At 70.7% G+C, this 14,179-nt stretch overlaps 2 protein-coding genes across 3 annotated transcripts; both read left to right on the top strand.

Moving 5' to 3' along the window:
• The first annotated feature begins 618 nt into the window (after positions 1 to 618).
• OS9 (OS9 endoplasmic reticulum lectin) lies at positions 619 to 9,606 on the top strand. Of its 2 annotated transcripts, none has more exons than XM_056515096.1 (14): positions 619 to 936; positions 2,334 to 2,510; positions 2,603 to 2,666; positions 3,539 to 3,615; positions 3,708 to 3,806; positions 4,725 to 4,926; positions 6,239 to 6,355; positions 6,462 to 6,547; positions 6,642 to 6,678; positions 6,789 to 6,877; positions 6,955 to 7,227; positions 7,732 to 8,197; positions 8,283 to 8,398; positions 9,072 to 9,606. In XM_056515096.1, exons 1-14 carry the CDS (start codon positions 634 to 636, stop codon positions 9,192 to 9,194), a joined length of 2,229 nt encoding a protein of 742 aa, XP_056371071.1. In that variant the 5' UTR covers positions 619 to 633; the 3' UTR covers positions 9,195 to 9,606. The 2 variants fall into 2 exon arrangements, with proteins under 2 accessions (XP_056371071.1, XP_056371070.1); XM_056515095.1 differs by having other exon boundaries at positions 9,066 to 9,606.
• Positions 9,607 to 9,737: 131 nt separating this feature from the next.
• LOC130265844 (glycoprotein-N-acetylgalactosamine 3-beta-galactosyltransferase 1-B-like) lies at positions 9,738 to 12,694 on the top strand. The gene is made up of 5 exons (XM_056515158.1): positions 9,738 to 10,173; positions 10,464 to 10,567; positions 10,619 to 10,718; positions 11,172 to 11,836; positions 12,457 to 12,694. Exons 1-5 carry the CDS (start codon positions 9,738 to 9,740, stop codon positions 12,685 to 12,687), a joined length of 1,536 nt encoding a protein of 511 aa, XP_056371133.1. The 3' UTR covers positions 12,688 to 12,694.
• The last annotated feature ends 1,485 nt before the right edge of the window (positions 12,695 to 14,179 follow it).

The raw sequence follows: 14,179 nt of genomic DNA, 5'->3' as shown, positions 1-14,179 counted from the left end.
GGGACTGGGGAGGGCAGGGATCAGCCCCCGCGGCGCGGCTGCCACAGGCCGCGCTTTGTGCCCACGCGTGGGGCGCACAACGGCCCCATTGAGCGGGGGGGGCGCGGGGGGGTCGGTCTGGGCTCTGCCGGGACCGGGAGGGGGCGGGGGCTCGGAGCTGGGGAGGCTGCGGAGCCGGGGGGGCTGGGGGGGGTTCGCGGTGTTGAAGGAGCGCTGAGGGTCCGTGGGGGGGCTGAGGGGTCCCGAGGGGGGCTGAGGGTCCCGGGGGGGCTGGGAGGAGGTTTGGGCGGGGCCGGGGGGGTTGGGGCGGCAGGGATGGGGGCAGGCGGGGCGATGGCGGCGGCCGCGCGCTCGGGGTCCCACGCTCGCCCCTCCCCCAGCGGCGGGGCCCGGTGCCCCCTCCCGGCTCCGGTAATCACGTGACACCCCCGGGATGCTCCGTGCCCTGCGCCAATCAGCGCGCGCGGATCGCCTGCATCCCGCTCGGCCAATGGGGAATCTCCGTGCGTTACGTCATGGCCGCCGGCCGCGCCCCGCCTCCCCATTGGCTGCCGCCCGCGCGCGCTCCGGCCAATCGTGGCGGCCGCTGCCTCGCAACCGCCTCGCCCCCGCGGCCTCACGGCCAGAGGCGTCATGGCCTCCCGCTGGCCAATCAGAGCCGCGCTCCTTGTTGACAGGCAGGCGTTGGAACCAATCGTAGCGCGAAGCGGCGCGGCCGGGGCGGGCGCGGGGAGGCGCGGGCGGAAGCGGAAGCGGCGGCGCGGGGCGAAGATGGCGGCGCGGCGGGGCCCGGGGCCGGTGGCGGTGCTGGCACTGCTGGCGCTGCTCGGCCCGGGGCGGCCCCTCCGCGGGGCCCGAGCCGCGCTCAACCTGCAGGAGCTCAGCGAGCTCAAGTACGGCCTCGAGATCCTGGCCGAGCCCGTGCTGGCCGGGCAGGTGCGCCGCGGCACCGGGGATAACGGCTGAGGGGCGGGGGGGAGGCGGCAGCGACCTGGGGGCTGTACCGGGGCTGCCGTGGGGAGCGGCACCGGCTGCGGGTCAGGGATGCTCCCCGGGGCAGCGGCACCGGCGGTCCCGGCCGGGCTGGGTTGGGCTCGGGGCGCTGCCGGTCTCACCGGAGCCGGTGCACGGGGAGGGGAGGGGAGGATGCTCCGTACCTCCCTCGCTGAGCAGCTCCGCGGTGACAGCCGGGCCGGGGGTCCCCGGGGTGACAGTGACCCCTCGCCCCCGCTGGAGCTCGGGGGGCCGCGCAGCCGCCGCTCCAGATGTTGCCCGTGGCCGCTCCAGATGTGGCCGCGGCGGATGTGGGTGTGGCGGTCCCAGAGGGGATCGTGCTCTCGGTTCATGTTTCGGTTTCCTGAATTTAGCGGGGAGGGGACACCCCGCAGGGGTTTTGCCCCTGGGACTCCCCTGGAGCTCCTCGAGCGGTGGGGCAGGAGCTGCCCGGGGTTTGCGGGGTGTCCGGAGCCCCCCGCGGTGCTGGGGGCAGGGACAGCCTGTCCTGTCCCCCCCTCCGTGCCCCCCGGACCGTGACGGGGCGTGGGTGGAGGCTGAGCTGGGGAAACTGCGGTTTGGCCTGGCCGGGGGATGGGCTGTGGCGTGTCCCGTCCCACCCGGGGGGCCTCTGGGGCCGCCGGGGGGGCTGCAGGGTCAGCGGGGGAGTCACAGGGGGCTGTGGGACCACTGAGGGAGTCTAGGGGGCTTTGGGGTCTTTGGGGGACAGCAGGGTCACAAGATGGCTGTGTGGTCACCGGGGCACTGTGGGGTCACAGGGGCTCTCTGGGGTCACCGGGGGCACTGTGGGGTCACCAGGGGCACTGTGGGGTCACTGGGGCACTGTGGGGTCACTGGGGTGGCTGTGGGGTCACTGGGGGGCTGCAGGGTCACCAGGGTCACTGTGGGGTCACAGGGGTCACTGTGGGGTCACCAGAGGCACTGTGGGGTCATGGGGGGCACTGTGGGGTCACTGGGGTGGCTGTGGGGTCACTGAGGGGCTGTGGGGTCACAGGGATCACTCTGGGGTCACAGGGGTCACTGTGGGGTCACCAGAGGCACTCTGGGGTCACGGGGGTCACTGTGGGGTCACAGGGGTCACTCTGGGGTCACAGGGGTCACTGTGGGGTTACCAGGGGCACTGTGGGGTCACAGGGGTCACTCTGGGGTCACCAGGGGCACTGTGGGGTCACTGAGGCACTGTGGGGTCACGGGGAACTCCGGGCTCTGAGGGGGGCGTTCCCAATGGGGTCAGACCCCCGTGTCCCGCGGGGCTGGGGTGCCCTGCCAGGCTCTGTGTGCCCCGGGGGTGCCCTGCGGTGACAGCCCCGTGCCCGCAGCACCAGGCTGAGGACGTGGTGACCGTGGCCTCGCGGTTCAAGCAGCGCTACGAGTGCCGCCTGCCCCCCGCGGCCGTGGGGCCGCCCCCGGGCCCCGCCCGCGACCCCCGCCTCTACAACGGCTCGGGCGTGGCCGAGCTGCTGCGGCCCATGGGCACGGCGCCCTGCCTGCTCAAGGTGGGGCAGGGGACGGGGGGGGACAGGGGGGGACAGGGGGGGCTGGCAGGGGCGCCCCCAGCCTCACCACGGGCTCCCCTCGCTCTCCCCAGACCAAGGACTGGTGGACGTACGAGTTCTGCTACGGGAGGCACATCCAGCAGTACCACCTGGAAGGTGACACTGGGGACAGGGGAGGGACACTGGGGACAGGGGAGGTGACACTGGGGACAGGAGAGGGGACATTGGGGACAGGGGAGGGACACTGGGGACAGGGGAGGGACACTGGGGACAGGAGAGGGACATTGGGGACACGGGAGGGATACTGGGGACACGGGAGGGACACTGGGGACAGGGGAGGTGGCACTGGGGACAGGGGAGGGACACTGGGGACAGGGGAGGGACACTGGGGACACAGGAGGGACACTGGGGACAGGAGAGGTGGCACTGGGGACAGGAGAGGGATACTGGGGACAGGGGAGGTAACACTGGGGACAGGGGAGGGACACTGGGGACACGGGAGGGATACTGGGGACAGGGGAGGGACACTGGGGACAGGGGAGGGACATTGGGGACAGGAGAGGGACACTGGGGACAGGGGAGGGACATTGGGGACAGGGGAGGGACACTGGGGACAGGGGAGGGATACTGGGGACAGGGAAGGGACACTGGGGACAGGGGAGGGATACTGGGGACAGGAGAGGGACATTGGGGACACGGGAGGGATACTGGGGACAGGAGAGGGATACTGGGGACAGGGGAGGGGACACTGGGGACAGGGGAGGGACACTGGGGACACAGGAGGGACACTGGGGGCAGGAGAGGGACACTGGGGGCAGGAGAGGGACACTGGGGACAGGGGAGGGACATTGGGGACAGGGGAGGGACACTGGGGACAGGGGAGGGACACTGGGGACAGGAGAGGGACACTGGGGACAGGAGAGGGATACTGGGGACAGGGGAGGGACACTGGGGACAGGGGAGGGACACAGTGGCCCTGGTGACACCCCCCCACCTCACTCTCTGCCCTCTCTGTCCCCACTCCCCAGAGTCTGAGATCAAGGGTGACGTCCTTGTCCTGGGCTATTACCAGTCTGCCTTTGACTGGGATGATGAGACAGCCAAGGTCTGTGTCCCGTCCCCACCGTGGGGACAGCAGGTGGGTGGCAGGGACAGGGCTGTCCCCGTGCCCACCCTGCCCCTCTCCCTGTCCCTCAGGCCACCAAGCAGCACCAGCTGAGGCGCTACCACAGCCAGAGCTACGTGAACGGCTCCCGCTGCGACCTGACCGGGCGCGCCCGCGAGGCCGAGGTCCGGGTAAGGACTGGGGACACGGCGGGGACAGGGACATGGCAGGGGACAGGGACAGCGTGGGGCAGGGGGCACTGCAGGGTATGGGGACACGGCAGGGGACAGGGACAGTGTGGGGCAGGGGGACACTGCAGGGTATGGGGACACTGCAGGGGACAGGGACACTGCAGGGGACAGGGACAGCGTGGGGCAGGGGACACTGCAGGGTATGGGGACAGAGCAGAGCATGGGGACACTGCAGGGCATGGGGACAAAACAGGACGTGGTGACACCGTGGGGCAGGGGGGACAGCTGGGGAGAGCAAGGCATGGGGACACCTCAGGACATGGGGACACTGCAGGACACAAAGAACACTGGAGGACACCACAGGGCATGGGGACACTGCAGGACACAAAGAACACTGGAGGACACAAGGACACCACAGGGCAGGGGGTACAGCTGGGGAGAGCAGGGCATGGGGACACACAGGTCACAGGGGACACTGCAGGGCACAGGGGACACTGGGGGCACCACAGGATGCAGGGGACACTGCAGGACACGAGGACACTGCAGGGCTCGGGGACACGGGGGGACACCACAGGACAGAGGGGACACCGCAGGGCATGGGGACATCGCAGGTCACAGGGGACACTGCAGGTCACAGGGGACACGGCAGGGCATGGGGACACGGCAGGTCACAGGGGACACTGCAGGTCACAGGGGACCCCGGGGACACGGCAGGTCACAGGGGACACTGCAGGACGTGGGGACACCGCAGGTCACAGGGGACACCGCAGGTCACAGGGGACACGGCAGGTCACAGGGGACCCCGGGGACACGGCAGGTCACAGGGGACACGGCAGGTCACAGGGGACCCCGGGGGACACGGCAGGTCACAGGGGACCCCGGGGACACGGCAGGCCCTCAGCCAGGCCGTCCCCGCAGTTCCTGTGCGAGGAGGGCGCCGGCGATTACATCGCGCGCGTGGACGAGCCGCAGTCGTGCTGGTACGTGCTGACCGTGCACACCACGCGCATCTGCCACCACCCGTTCCTGCGGCCGGCGCCGGGGCTGGCCCCGCAGCCCATCCGCTGCCAGCCCGCGCTCTCGCCCGCACAGTACGTGCAGTACGTGCGGGCACAAGTCTGTGAGTACCGGGGCTGGGCACGGGGCTGGGGGGCACAGCCTGGGGCTGGGGATGGGGCTGGGGCTGGGGATGGGGATGGGGATGGGGCTGTACTGGGCACGGGGCTGGGGCTGGGGCTGGGGATTGGGCTGGGGCTGTGCCGGGCATGGGGCTGAGGCTGGGGATGGGGATGGGGCTGTGCCGGGCACGGGGCTGGGGATGGGGATAGGGCTGGGGATGGGGATGGGGCTGTACTGGGCACGGGGCTGGGGATAGGGATGGGGGGCACGGGGATGGGGCTGTACTGGGCACGGGGCTGGGGATGGGGCTGGGGCTGTGCCGGGCATGGGGCTGAGGCTGGGGATGGGGCTGGGGCTGTACTGGGCACGGGGCTGGGGCTGAGGCTGGGGATGGGGATGGGCACAGGGCTGGGGGGCATGGGGCTGGGGCTGTACTGGGAACGGGGCTGGGGCTGTACTGGGAACGGGGCTGGGGCTGGGGCTGGGGATGGGGATGGGGATAGGGCTGGGGGGCACGGGGCTGGGGCTGTACTGGGCACGGGGCTGGGGGCCACGGGGCTGTGCCAGGCATGGGCTGGGGGGGCACAGCCTGGGGCTGTACTGGGCACGGGGCTGAGGCTGGGGATGGGGATGGGGATGGGGATGGGGTTGGGCACAGGGCTGGGGGGCACGGGGCTGGGGCTGGGGCTGTGCCCTGCAGGCTGGCACTGTCCCCTGGAGGCTGTAACCATCCCCTGCAGGCTGGCACTGTCCTCTGCAGGCTGGGGCTGTGCCCTGCAGGCTGGCACTGTCCCCTGCAGAGTGCCACTGTCCCATTCAGGATGCCACTGTCCCCTCTTATCTTGAGGCTGCCACTGTCTTCTCCCAGCTGGCCCTGTCCCCTCATCCCCCAGCTGGCCTTGTCCCCTCCATGCTGGCACTGTTCTCTCCAGCCTGCCCTTGTGCTCTCCATCCTAAGGCTGGCACTGTCACCTTCCTGGCCCTGTCCCGTTTATCCTGGGTCTGACCCTGTCACCTTCCTGGCCCTGTCCCCTCTGTCCTGGGGCTGGCACTGGGGTTGGCACTGTTCCCTCTGTGCCAGGGCTGGCCTTGTCCCCTCCAACTCAGGACTGCCGTGGTCTCATGCAGTGTGGAGCTGGGCCTGTCCCCCCAGCTGTGCTGTCACTGTCCCTGTCCCCCCCCAGCTGTGCTGTCCCTGTCCCTGTGTCCCCAGCTGTGCTGTCACTGTCCCTGTCCCTTGTCCCCAGCTGTGCTGTCCCTGTCCCTGGTCCCCCCCAGCTGTGCTGTCACTGTCCCTGTCCCTGTGTCCCCAGCTGACACCAAGAGGAAGGTGGAGGAGATCTCGGAGGAGCTGCGGACGCTGGACACGCGGCTGTGGAGTGACAGGGACAGTGACCCCCCCTCCCAGAGCCCTCAGGGCAGCCAGCAGGGTATGGCCCTGTCCCCAGCTCATGGTGACAGCACCCCCTGTGTCCCCTCTCCTTCTGGGACCCCTGGCCTGGCCCTCTGTGGCAGCTGTGTCCCCTCCTGTGCCAGGGAACCAGGCAGAGCCAGCCAAGGATGTGACAGCTGGGGAGCAGGAGGTGACAGCCACAGCCAGTGACCAGCAGGACAGCACCAGGGTGAGTCCCAGTGGCCCTGGGGACACTCTGGGGGTCTGAGGGTCACTTTGGGGGGGTTCAGAGTCCTGCTCCATCCCCTGTGTCCTCCCTGCAGGAGCCGTCCCCGAGGGCAGCTGGGGCTCGGGCAGCTGGTGAGTCCTGGGGTGTCCCCCCCGTGTCACCTCCATGTCCCCCCTGTGTCCCCCATGTCCCTCCCTGTCCCCTCTGCCACTCCCAGCCCCTGTTCTGGGTTCCCTCCCAGATCCACGGAAGAAAATCCACTTCAAGGTGATCCGGAGCCCCGGGGACCTGCTGCAGTTCATCGAGGAGCTGAAGGAGAGCACCAGGAAGGTGGGGCCCTCCCCCACCCTGCCCCTCGGGCCTCTCCCTGCCTCAGTTTCCCCCTGAGCCTCTTCCCACTGCCTCAGGCCAAGGAGAAGGCGAGTGAGGAGGAGGAGGCAGCAGCCAAAGCTCCCCCAGCCCCCCCCAGCCCTGCAGAGCCCCCCAGCCCCGAGACCCTGCCTGGCCCCGAGGCCCCCCCAGCAGGGGAGGAGGTGGAGGAGGAGGAGGATGAGGAGGAAGAGGAGGAGGCAGGGCCACTGCTGGCAGGGCTGGAGCTGCTGCCACGGGAGCAGGTGGCGAGGCTGAAGGAGGAGGTGAAGAGCCAGATGGAGCAGGAGTTCGACAGCATCATCAGCGAGGTGGGGACCCCTGGGGGGCTGGGACCCCCACAGTGGCACTGGGACCCCTCTGGCAGGGCTGGGACCCCCCTGGCAGGGCTGGGACCCCCACAGTGGCACTGGGACCCCTCTGGTTGGGCTGGGCCCCCCTGGCAGGGCTGGGACCCCCCCTCACTGGGCTGGGACCCCCACAGTGGCACTGGGACCCCCCCTCACTAGGCTGGGACCCCCACAGTGGCACTGGGACCCCCCCTCACTGGGCTGGGACCCCACAGTGGCACTGGGACCCCTCTGGTTGGGCTGGGACCCCTCCTCACTAGTCTGGGACCCCCACAGTGGCACTGGGAACCCCCTGACTGCACTGGGGAGACCCTGGCAGGTTTGGGATGCCCTGGCTGTGCTGGGGACCCTGTGGCTGAGAGAGTTGGGGACATGCTGGGGACAAGCTCCGTGGGCCAGCTGCTCTGGGTGGGTGCTGGCCAGGCCGGGGAAGCCGCCTTTAACCCTTTCTAACCCGTGCTGCAGGTGGAGGATGAGCTGGAGACCGAGGGGCTGAAGGGGGAGTTCGACCGGAGCCGCGCCAGCCGCACGCTGGCGTCCACCCTGAGCCGGCTGATGGAGCGGCTGGACCGGGCCGAGCCCCGCCGCGACCCCCCCGAGCCCCCCCGCCAGCCTGCCGGGGCCGCCCCCGCTGCCGGGGGGCGCAGGGAGGAGCAGCAGGAGGAGGAGGAGGAGGAGGAGGGAGGAGCCGCGGGGAAGGGCGGCCGCGGGCTCCCCAGCGAGGGGCGGCCGCGGGCGCGGGTGGGCAGGGCCGGGAACCCGCCCCGGGAGCGGGAGCCCCCCCAGGGCAAGCAGGAGCCCCCCCAGGGCAAGCAGGAGGCCCCCCAGGGGCAGCAGGAGCCCCCCCGGGAGAAGCAGAGCCCCCCGCAGCTGCCGCAGGTGGAGAACGAGGTGCGGGCGCTGCTGGCCAAGGAGGGGCTGCGGGCTGAAGGTAGCGACGGGTCCGGCCGGGGGGGGCAGCGGGGGGAGCCCCCCCCGCCCCAAAAATCGACCCCCCCAAATTGTCCCCTCCCCAGGGAAAATCGAGATCAAGATCGTGACGGCGTCGTCGGGGGGCGAGGAGGAGGAGGCGGCGCAGTGGCTGTCGGAGGAAGATTCCCGGAGCCTGAAGGAGATTTTCCTGAGCATCCTGGTGCGGGGGAGGGCACGGAGGGGCGGAGGCGCAACCGAGGCTCGGGAGGAGGGGAGTTTATGATTTTTAGGGGAAAGCAGGGTGACAGTGAGGTGACAGTGGCACTGAGGAGAGGTGGCAGTGGCCCTGAGGTGACAGTGGCCCTGGGGTGAGGTGACAGTGGCACTGAGGTGGCAGTGGCCCTAGGGTGAGGTGACAGTGGCCCTGGGGTGAGGTGGCAGTGGCACTGAGGTGACAGTGGCCCTGAGGTGACAGTGGCCCTGAGGTGACAGTGGCCCTGGGGTGAGGTGGCAGTGGCACTGAGGTGACAGTGGCACTGAGGTGGCAGTGACTCTGAGGTGGCAGTGGCCCTGGGGTGAGGTGACAGTGGCACTGAGGTGGCAGTGGCCCTAGGGTGAGGTGACAGTGGCACTGAGGTGACAGTGGCACTGAGGTGGCAGTGACTCTGAGGTGGCAGTGACTCTGAGGTGGCAGTGGCCCTGGGGTGAGGTGGCAGTGACACTGAGGTGGCAGTGACTCTGAGGTGAGGTGGCAGTGGCACTGTGCCCCTGAGGTGACAGCGGCACTGAGGTGGCAGTGGCACTGTGACACTGAGGTGACAGTGGCCCTGGGGTGAGGTGGCAGTGGCACTGTGCCCCTGAGGTGACAGCGGCCCTGCTGCCCGCAGGTGCAGGGCACGGAGGAGGCGCAGCGGGAGCGCCGGCGGCAGCAGGCCCTGGAGGACAATTATCGCTTCGTCTGGGGGGGGCGGGACGAGCCCCCCCCGCCCGCCGACTCTGAGGACCAAGACTTCTGATCCCCCCATTGTCACCCCTCAAATGCTGAGTGTCCCCCAGAATTGTGGCTCCGTCCCTGCTGTGGGGCTGGCTGGGGGGCTCTGCCCTCTTTGGGGGGAGGTCGCTGTGTCCCCCCGGGGGACCCTGCCCTGGCATTGGGCAATTTGTGACACGGATGAACTGGGAGGGGGTTGGGGGGAGGAATGGCCGTGATTTTGGGGTTGGGGGGAGGAATGGCCGTGATTTTGGGGTTGGGGGGGTTGGGAATGGCCGTGATTTAGGGGTTGGGGGTTGGGGGCTGGGGGTGATTGGGTGGGGGTCCTGTTGCCGCTGGAGCCATTCGTGGGGTCGCTCTCTCATAATGAGATGGAACGAAGTCGTTCGGCCTCTTTGTCCCCTCCCCTTTTAATCAATAAACCGAGGTCACCCCGGGCTCTGTCTGTGTCCCCCTGTCCCGGGGTCTTCACACCCCGACCCTCCCCAAAAATTGCGGAGGGGCGGGGTCAGGAGCGCGGCAGCCAATCAGAATCAGGGCGGGGCAGGGGCTCGCCCGGCCTCGGCCAATGGGAGCGCGGGGGGCGGGGAACGCGGAGTGCCCGCGACCCCCGAGGGGATCGGGACCATCGGGACCACCGGGATCGGGATCGGGACCACCGGGACCGCCAGAGCCCCGGGGACAGCGGGGACACCGGGACCGGGACCGCCCCAGCCCCGGGGACAGCGGTGACACCGGAACTGGGACTGCCAGAGCCCCGGGGACAGCGGTGACACCGGGACCGGGACCGCTACAGCCTCGGGGACAGCGGTGCCACCGGGACCGGGACCGCTACAGCCTCGGGGACAGCTGTGCCACCGGTGCCCCGGACACCGACGGGAGTCACCGGAACCCGCGGAGTCACCGGGAGCCCCAGATCCGCTGGTACCCACCGGACTCCCAAACCAACCAGGGAGCGGCAGAGCCCGTGGGACCCCCGGACTGGACCGGGACCCCCAGCCTTGGTGAGGCCGCAGCGGCACCCCCCGTACCTCACCCCCCCGCCCCCGTTGTGCTCCCCGTTCCCCACCCCCACTGTCCCCGCCCACCGCAAGGGGCTGAGGATAATCCAGGGGTCCCGGGGGGCGGGGAAGTTACCCCTGTCCCCCCTTAACTAAGACCAGAGGTTCTGTGTCCCCCCCATGTGGGGGGCCAGCCTGGGGTGCCGTTACTGTCCCGTGGGTGTCCCCCTCTGTGTGTGTGTCACTCCCCGTTCCGTCAGTCCTTCCCGCACCTTCCGTGGGCTGCACCCCAGGGGTGACGGGGGGGTCCCCACTGACCCCCACACACCAGCCAGGTGTCCCCATGCTGCTCCTGGGCCTGCAGAGCTCCTGGCTGCCCTTCCACGGGGGCGTCCTGGTGGGCTTCATCACCACCTTCCTCCTCCTCCACGTCCTCCTGCTGCCCCAGCCTGTGCCTGTCCCCAGCCGGGACCCCCAGGTGGGCAATGCGCCCCCCGGGACCCCCCCATCCCCCGCGCTCTTCGGCGTGGCCCCGTCGGACGCTGCAGGTGGGCGCTGCTGCCGTGGCGGGGGCACTGGGGGGGCTGGGGGACTCTGCTGGGGTGGGGCTGGCAGGAGAACGGGGGGGCCTCACTCGCCCTATCTGCTCCGTTTGTGGGGGACAGTGACCGCACCCCGATAGTGGCAGCGTGGGGACATCGGGGTCTCTGCTCCGTTTATTGGGGGACAGTGACCACCCCCCGATAGTGGCAGCGTGGGGACATCGGGGTCTCTGCTCCGTTCGTGGGGGACAGTGACCACACCCCGATAGTGGCAGTGTGGGGACATCGGGGTCTCTGCTCCATTTACTGGGGGACAGTGACCGCACCCCGATAGTGGCAGTGTGGGGACATCGGGGTCTCTGCTCCGTTTACTGGGGGACAGTGACCACCCCCCGATAGTGGCAGTGTGGGGACATCGGGGTCTCTGCTCCGCGCTCAGCGCGGCCCCTTCTCCCGCAGGCGAGGACGCGGGGGTGGCGCGGGCGCTGTTCCGGCGGGTGCGGGTGCTGTGCTGGGTGATGACCGCCCCCCAAAACCTGGAGCCCAAGGCCCGGCACGTGCGGGACACTTGGGCGCGGCACTGCAACGTGGCGCTGTTCGTGAGCTCCGAGCCCGCCCCCCATTTCCCGGCCGTGGGGCTGGGGGTGCCCGAGGGCCGGGGGCAGCTTTACCAAAAAACCAGCCGCGCCCTGCAGTACGTGCAGCGGCACCACCGCGCCCGCGCCGACTGGTTCCTCAAGGCCGACGACGACACCTTCGTGCTGCTGGACAACCTGCGCTGGCTGCTGGCCGCGCACTCGCCGCAGCGGCCCCTCTACTTCGGGAAGCGCTTCCGGCCCTTCACCCGCCAGGGCTACATGAGCGGCGGGGCCGGCTACGTGCTGAGCCGGGCAGCGCTGGCCCGCGTGGCCACCGCCCTGGCCCGCGGCACCTGCGGCCGCGGCGGCCCCGAGGAGGACGTGGCGCTGGGACAGTGCCTGGAGCGCCTGGGGGTGGCGGTGGGGGACTCGCGGGACACCTGGGGCCGGGAGACCTTCCACCCCTTCCCGCCCGAGATCCACCTCACGCACCGCTTCGCCCGGGACTTCTGGTACCAGCGCTACAGCTGGTACCCCGTGGTGGAGGTGGGTCACAGCCCCGGCCAGGGGCGGCTGCTGGGGGGGTTCTGGAGCCCCCACAAGTGGCCGGAGCCCCGCCATGAGCATCCTCAGTAGCCCCACATGTGGCCACCGTCTCCCTGTGCGTGGCCCAGCTCTCCTTGGGTGTCACCTTCCCCCGCAATCTGCGGCCGTAGCGCACAGCCGTGGGCCAGTTGTGTCCCCACCGCGAGTGGCCGTGACCCCCCTCACATGTCCCTGGCCGCCTCCCACGGCCGTGGCACCCTGGAGGTGCAGCCGCGTGTCACCCCCGTGCCTGGCTGTCGTGTCTTGCCAGCACGGCCATGGCATCACCCCCCAAATCCCCGTGAGGTGCCCACCATGGCCAGGACGCTCCTACACCGAGTGGCTTCCCACCCTCTGTGCGTGGCCACCGTGTCCTGCCCCATACGCGGCCACAGGTCCCCCACGTGTGACCAGGGCGGCCTCAGCCGTGATCCCACTGCCATGGCCCCCACGCGTGGCCGTGGTCCCTCTGCCCAAAATCCAGCCGTGGTGTCCCGTCTGTCCCCAGCGTCCCCTCCCTGTGCCCGCGGTCTCTGCCTGCGGTGCCCAGCGCCACCCCCAGCCCCGCTCTGTCCCCGCAGGGTCCCCAGTGCTGCTCGGACCTGGCCGTGTCCTTCCACTACGTGTCGGGGGAGGAGATGCACACGCTGGAGTACCTGAGCCAGCGCCTGCGCCCCTACGGCTACAGCCCCCGCTACCGGCCCGCCCTGGGGCCCCCCGCGCCCCCCAACGCCACCCGCAGCCACCCGGACCCCCGAACACCGAGCGCCCCCGAGCCCGGCCCCTCCCCTGCCCCGACCCCCCTGCCCTGAAGGTGGCCCCAAATTCGGGGGTTTGGGAGGCCCCCGCTCCTGCCCTGGGACCCCAAATGCCCCGAGCCCCCCCGTGTCCTGCATCCACCCCAGCCCCCCTTCCCCGGTGGACCCGCGTGGCCCTAATTAGCGGCTGTTAATGAGCTTTGCAGGGGCTGATCCGGGGGTGCCGGGGGCGGGGCAGCGCGGGACGGGGGGGGGATGGGAGGGGTCTAAACAGGACACGGAGCTGGGGGAGGGTCCCATGGGGGGGGAGCTCCAGGGGGGCTGTGGGTGATGGGACACGGGCAGGACCCCCAGGCGGGGACAGCGCCAGGCTCCCTGTGGGGACTGTCCCGTCCTGTCCCCTCCTGTCCCCTCCTGTGTCTCGCGTGGCCGTGACCCTGAGGCACCCCCCGCTCCACGAGCTCTGTCCCCTCTAATCCACGTCCCCCCCCTGGTTCCCTGGAGCCCCCCCAAGGCATCGCCCCAATTCCTGGGGCCGGTCAGTGGCCACAGAGGGGCGATTTTGGGGGTCGGGAGCAGTGGAGGGGGGACGGTGCCCCCCGAGAGGGTCCGTCCAGGGGGTGCACACGGGAAAAGGCGGGGCTGGGGGCAGGGCAGCCCCCCCCCCTCATTCCTGCCCCGGGGACCCCAGATGCCCTGAGGCTCCCCCCGCCCCCCACGCCCCCCGGGCGGACCCTCGTGACCCTAATTAGCGGCTGTTAATGAGCTTTGCGGGGATATGGTGGCCTTGATCCCAGGGGGCAAAGCGGGGCTTGGGGGGGGGGGCTGGGGGGTCTCAGCAGGACACGGAGCTGGAGGGGTGTATCCCCAGTATCCCCAGTGCCCCCCAGTGCCCCCCAGTGCCCCCCAGTGCCCCCCAGTGCCCCCAGTATCCCTAGTGCCCCCTGCCTGCGGTGTCCCTCGTGCTCCCCATGTCCCCCGTGTCCCCTGTGCCACCCCCGTGTCCCCCCGTGTCCCCTGTGCCACCCTCGTGTCCCCCGCGCTCTCCATGTCCCCCGTGTCCCCCGTGCCACCCCTGAGTCCCCCGTGCCACCCTCGTGTCCCCCGCGCTCTCCATGTCCCCCGTGTCCCCCGCGGGAAGAACGATCCGGGTGACAGCACCAGTGTCCGACATTGTCACGTACTTACAGTTACACCCGAGAGATGAAAACACTGTACACGGCCCGGCCCCCCGGCCCCCGCCCCCCCGGACCCCCGGGCCGCCCCCGGCCCCTCCCGCCCCTCCCCAGCCCCGCCCGGGGGTCCCTGGCTCAGCCCCGCCGGAGCGAGTCGGGGGCGTCACAGCTGGGGCGCCCCTACATTCATGGGGGGTCCCGGGAGGGGGACGCGGAGACCCCCCCAGGCCGGCGGGAGGGGGTCGGGGGTCCCGCCGGCGGTGCCCCCCCCCGGGGGGAGGGGCTGGCTCTATCCTATCGCTGAACAAAGCAATAAATTAACGGGGACCCGAGGGGGCGCCGAGAAACGGGGGGCGGGGGGAGGTCGGGCC

This window comes from Oenanthe melanoleuca, linkage group LGE22, assembly GCF_029582105.1.
Source record: "Oenanthe melanoleuca isolate GR-GAL-2019-014 linkage group LGE22, OMel1.0, whole genome shotgun sequence".
Taxonomy (NCBI): Eukaryota; Metazoa; Chordata; class Aves; order Passeriformes; family Muscicapidae; genus Oenanthe; species Oenanthe melanoleuca.
The sequence above is the reverse complement of the archived record's forward strand: the minus strand, read 5'-3'. Positions and strand labels throughout refer to the sequence as shown.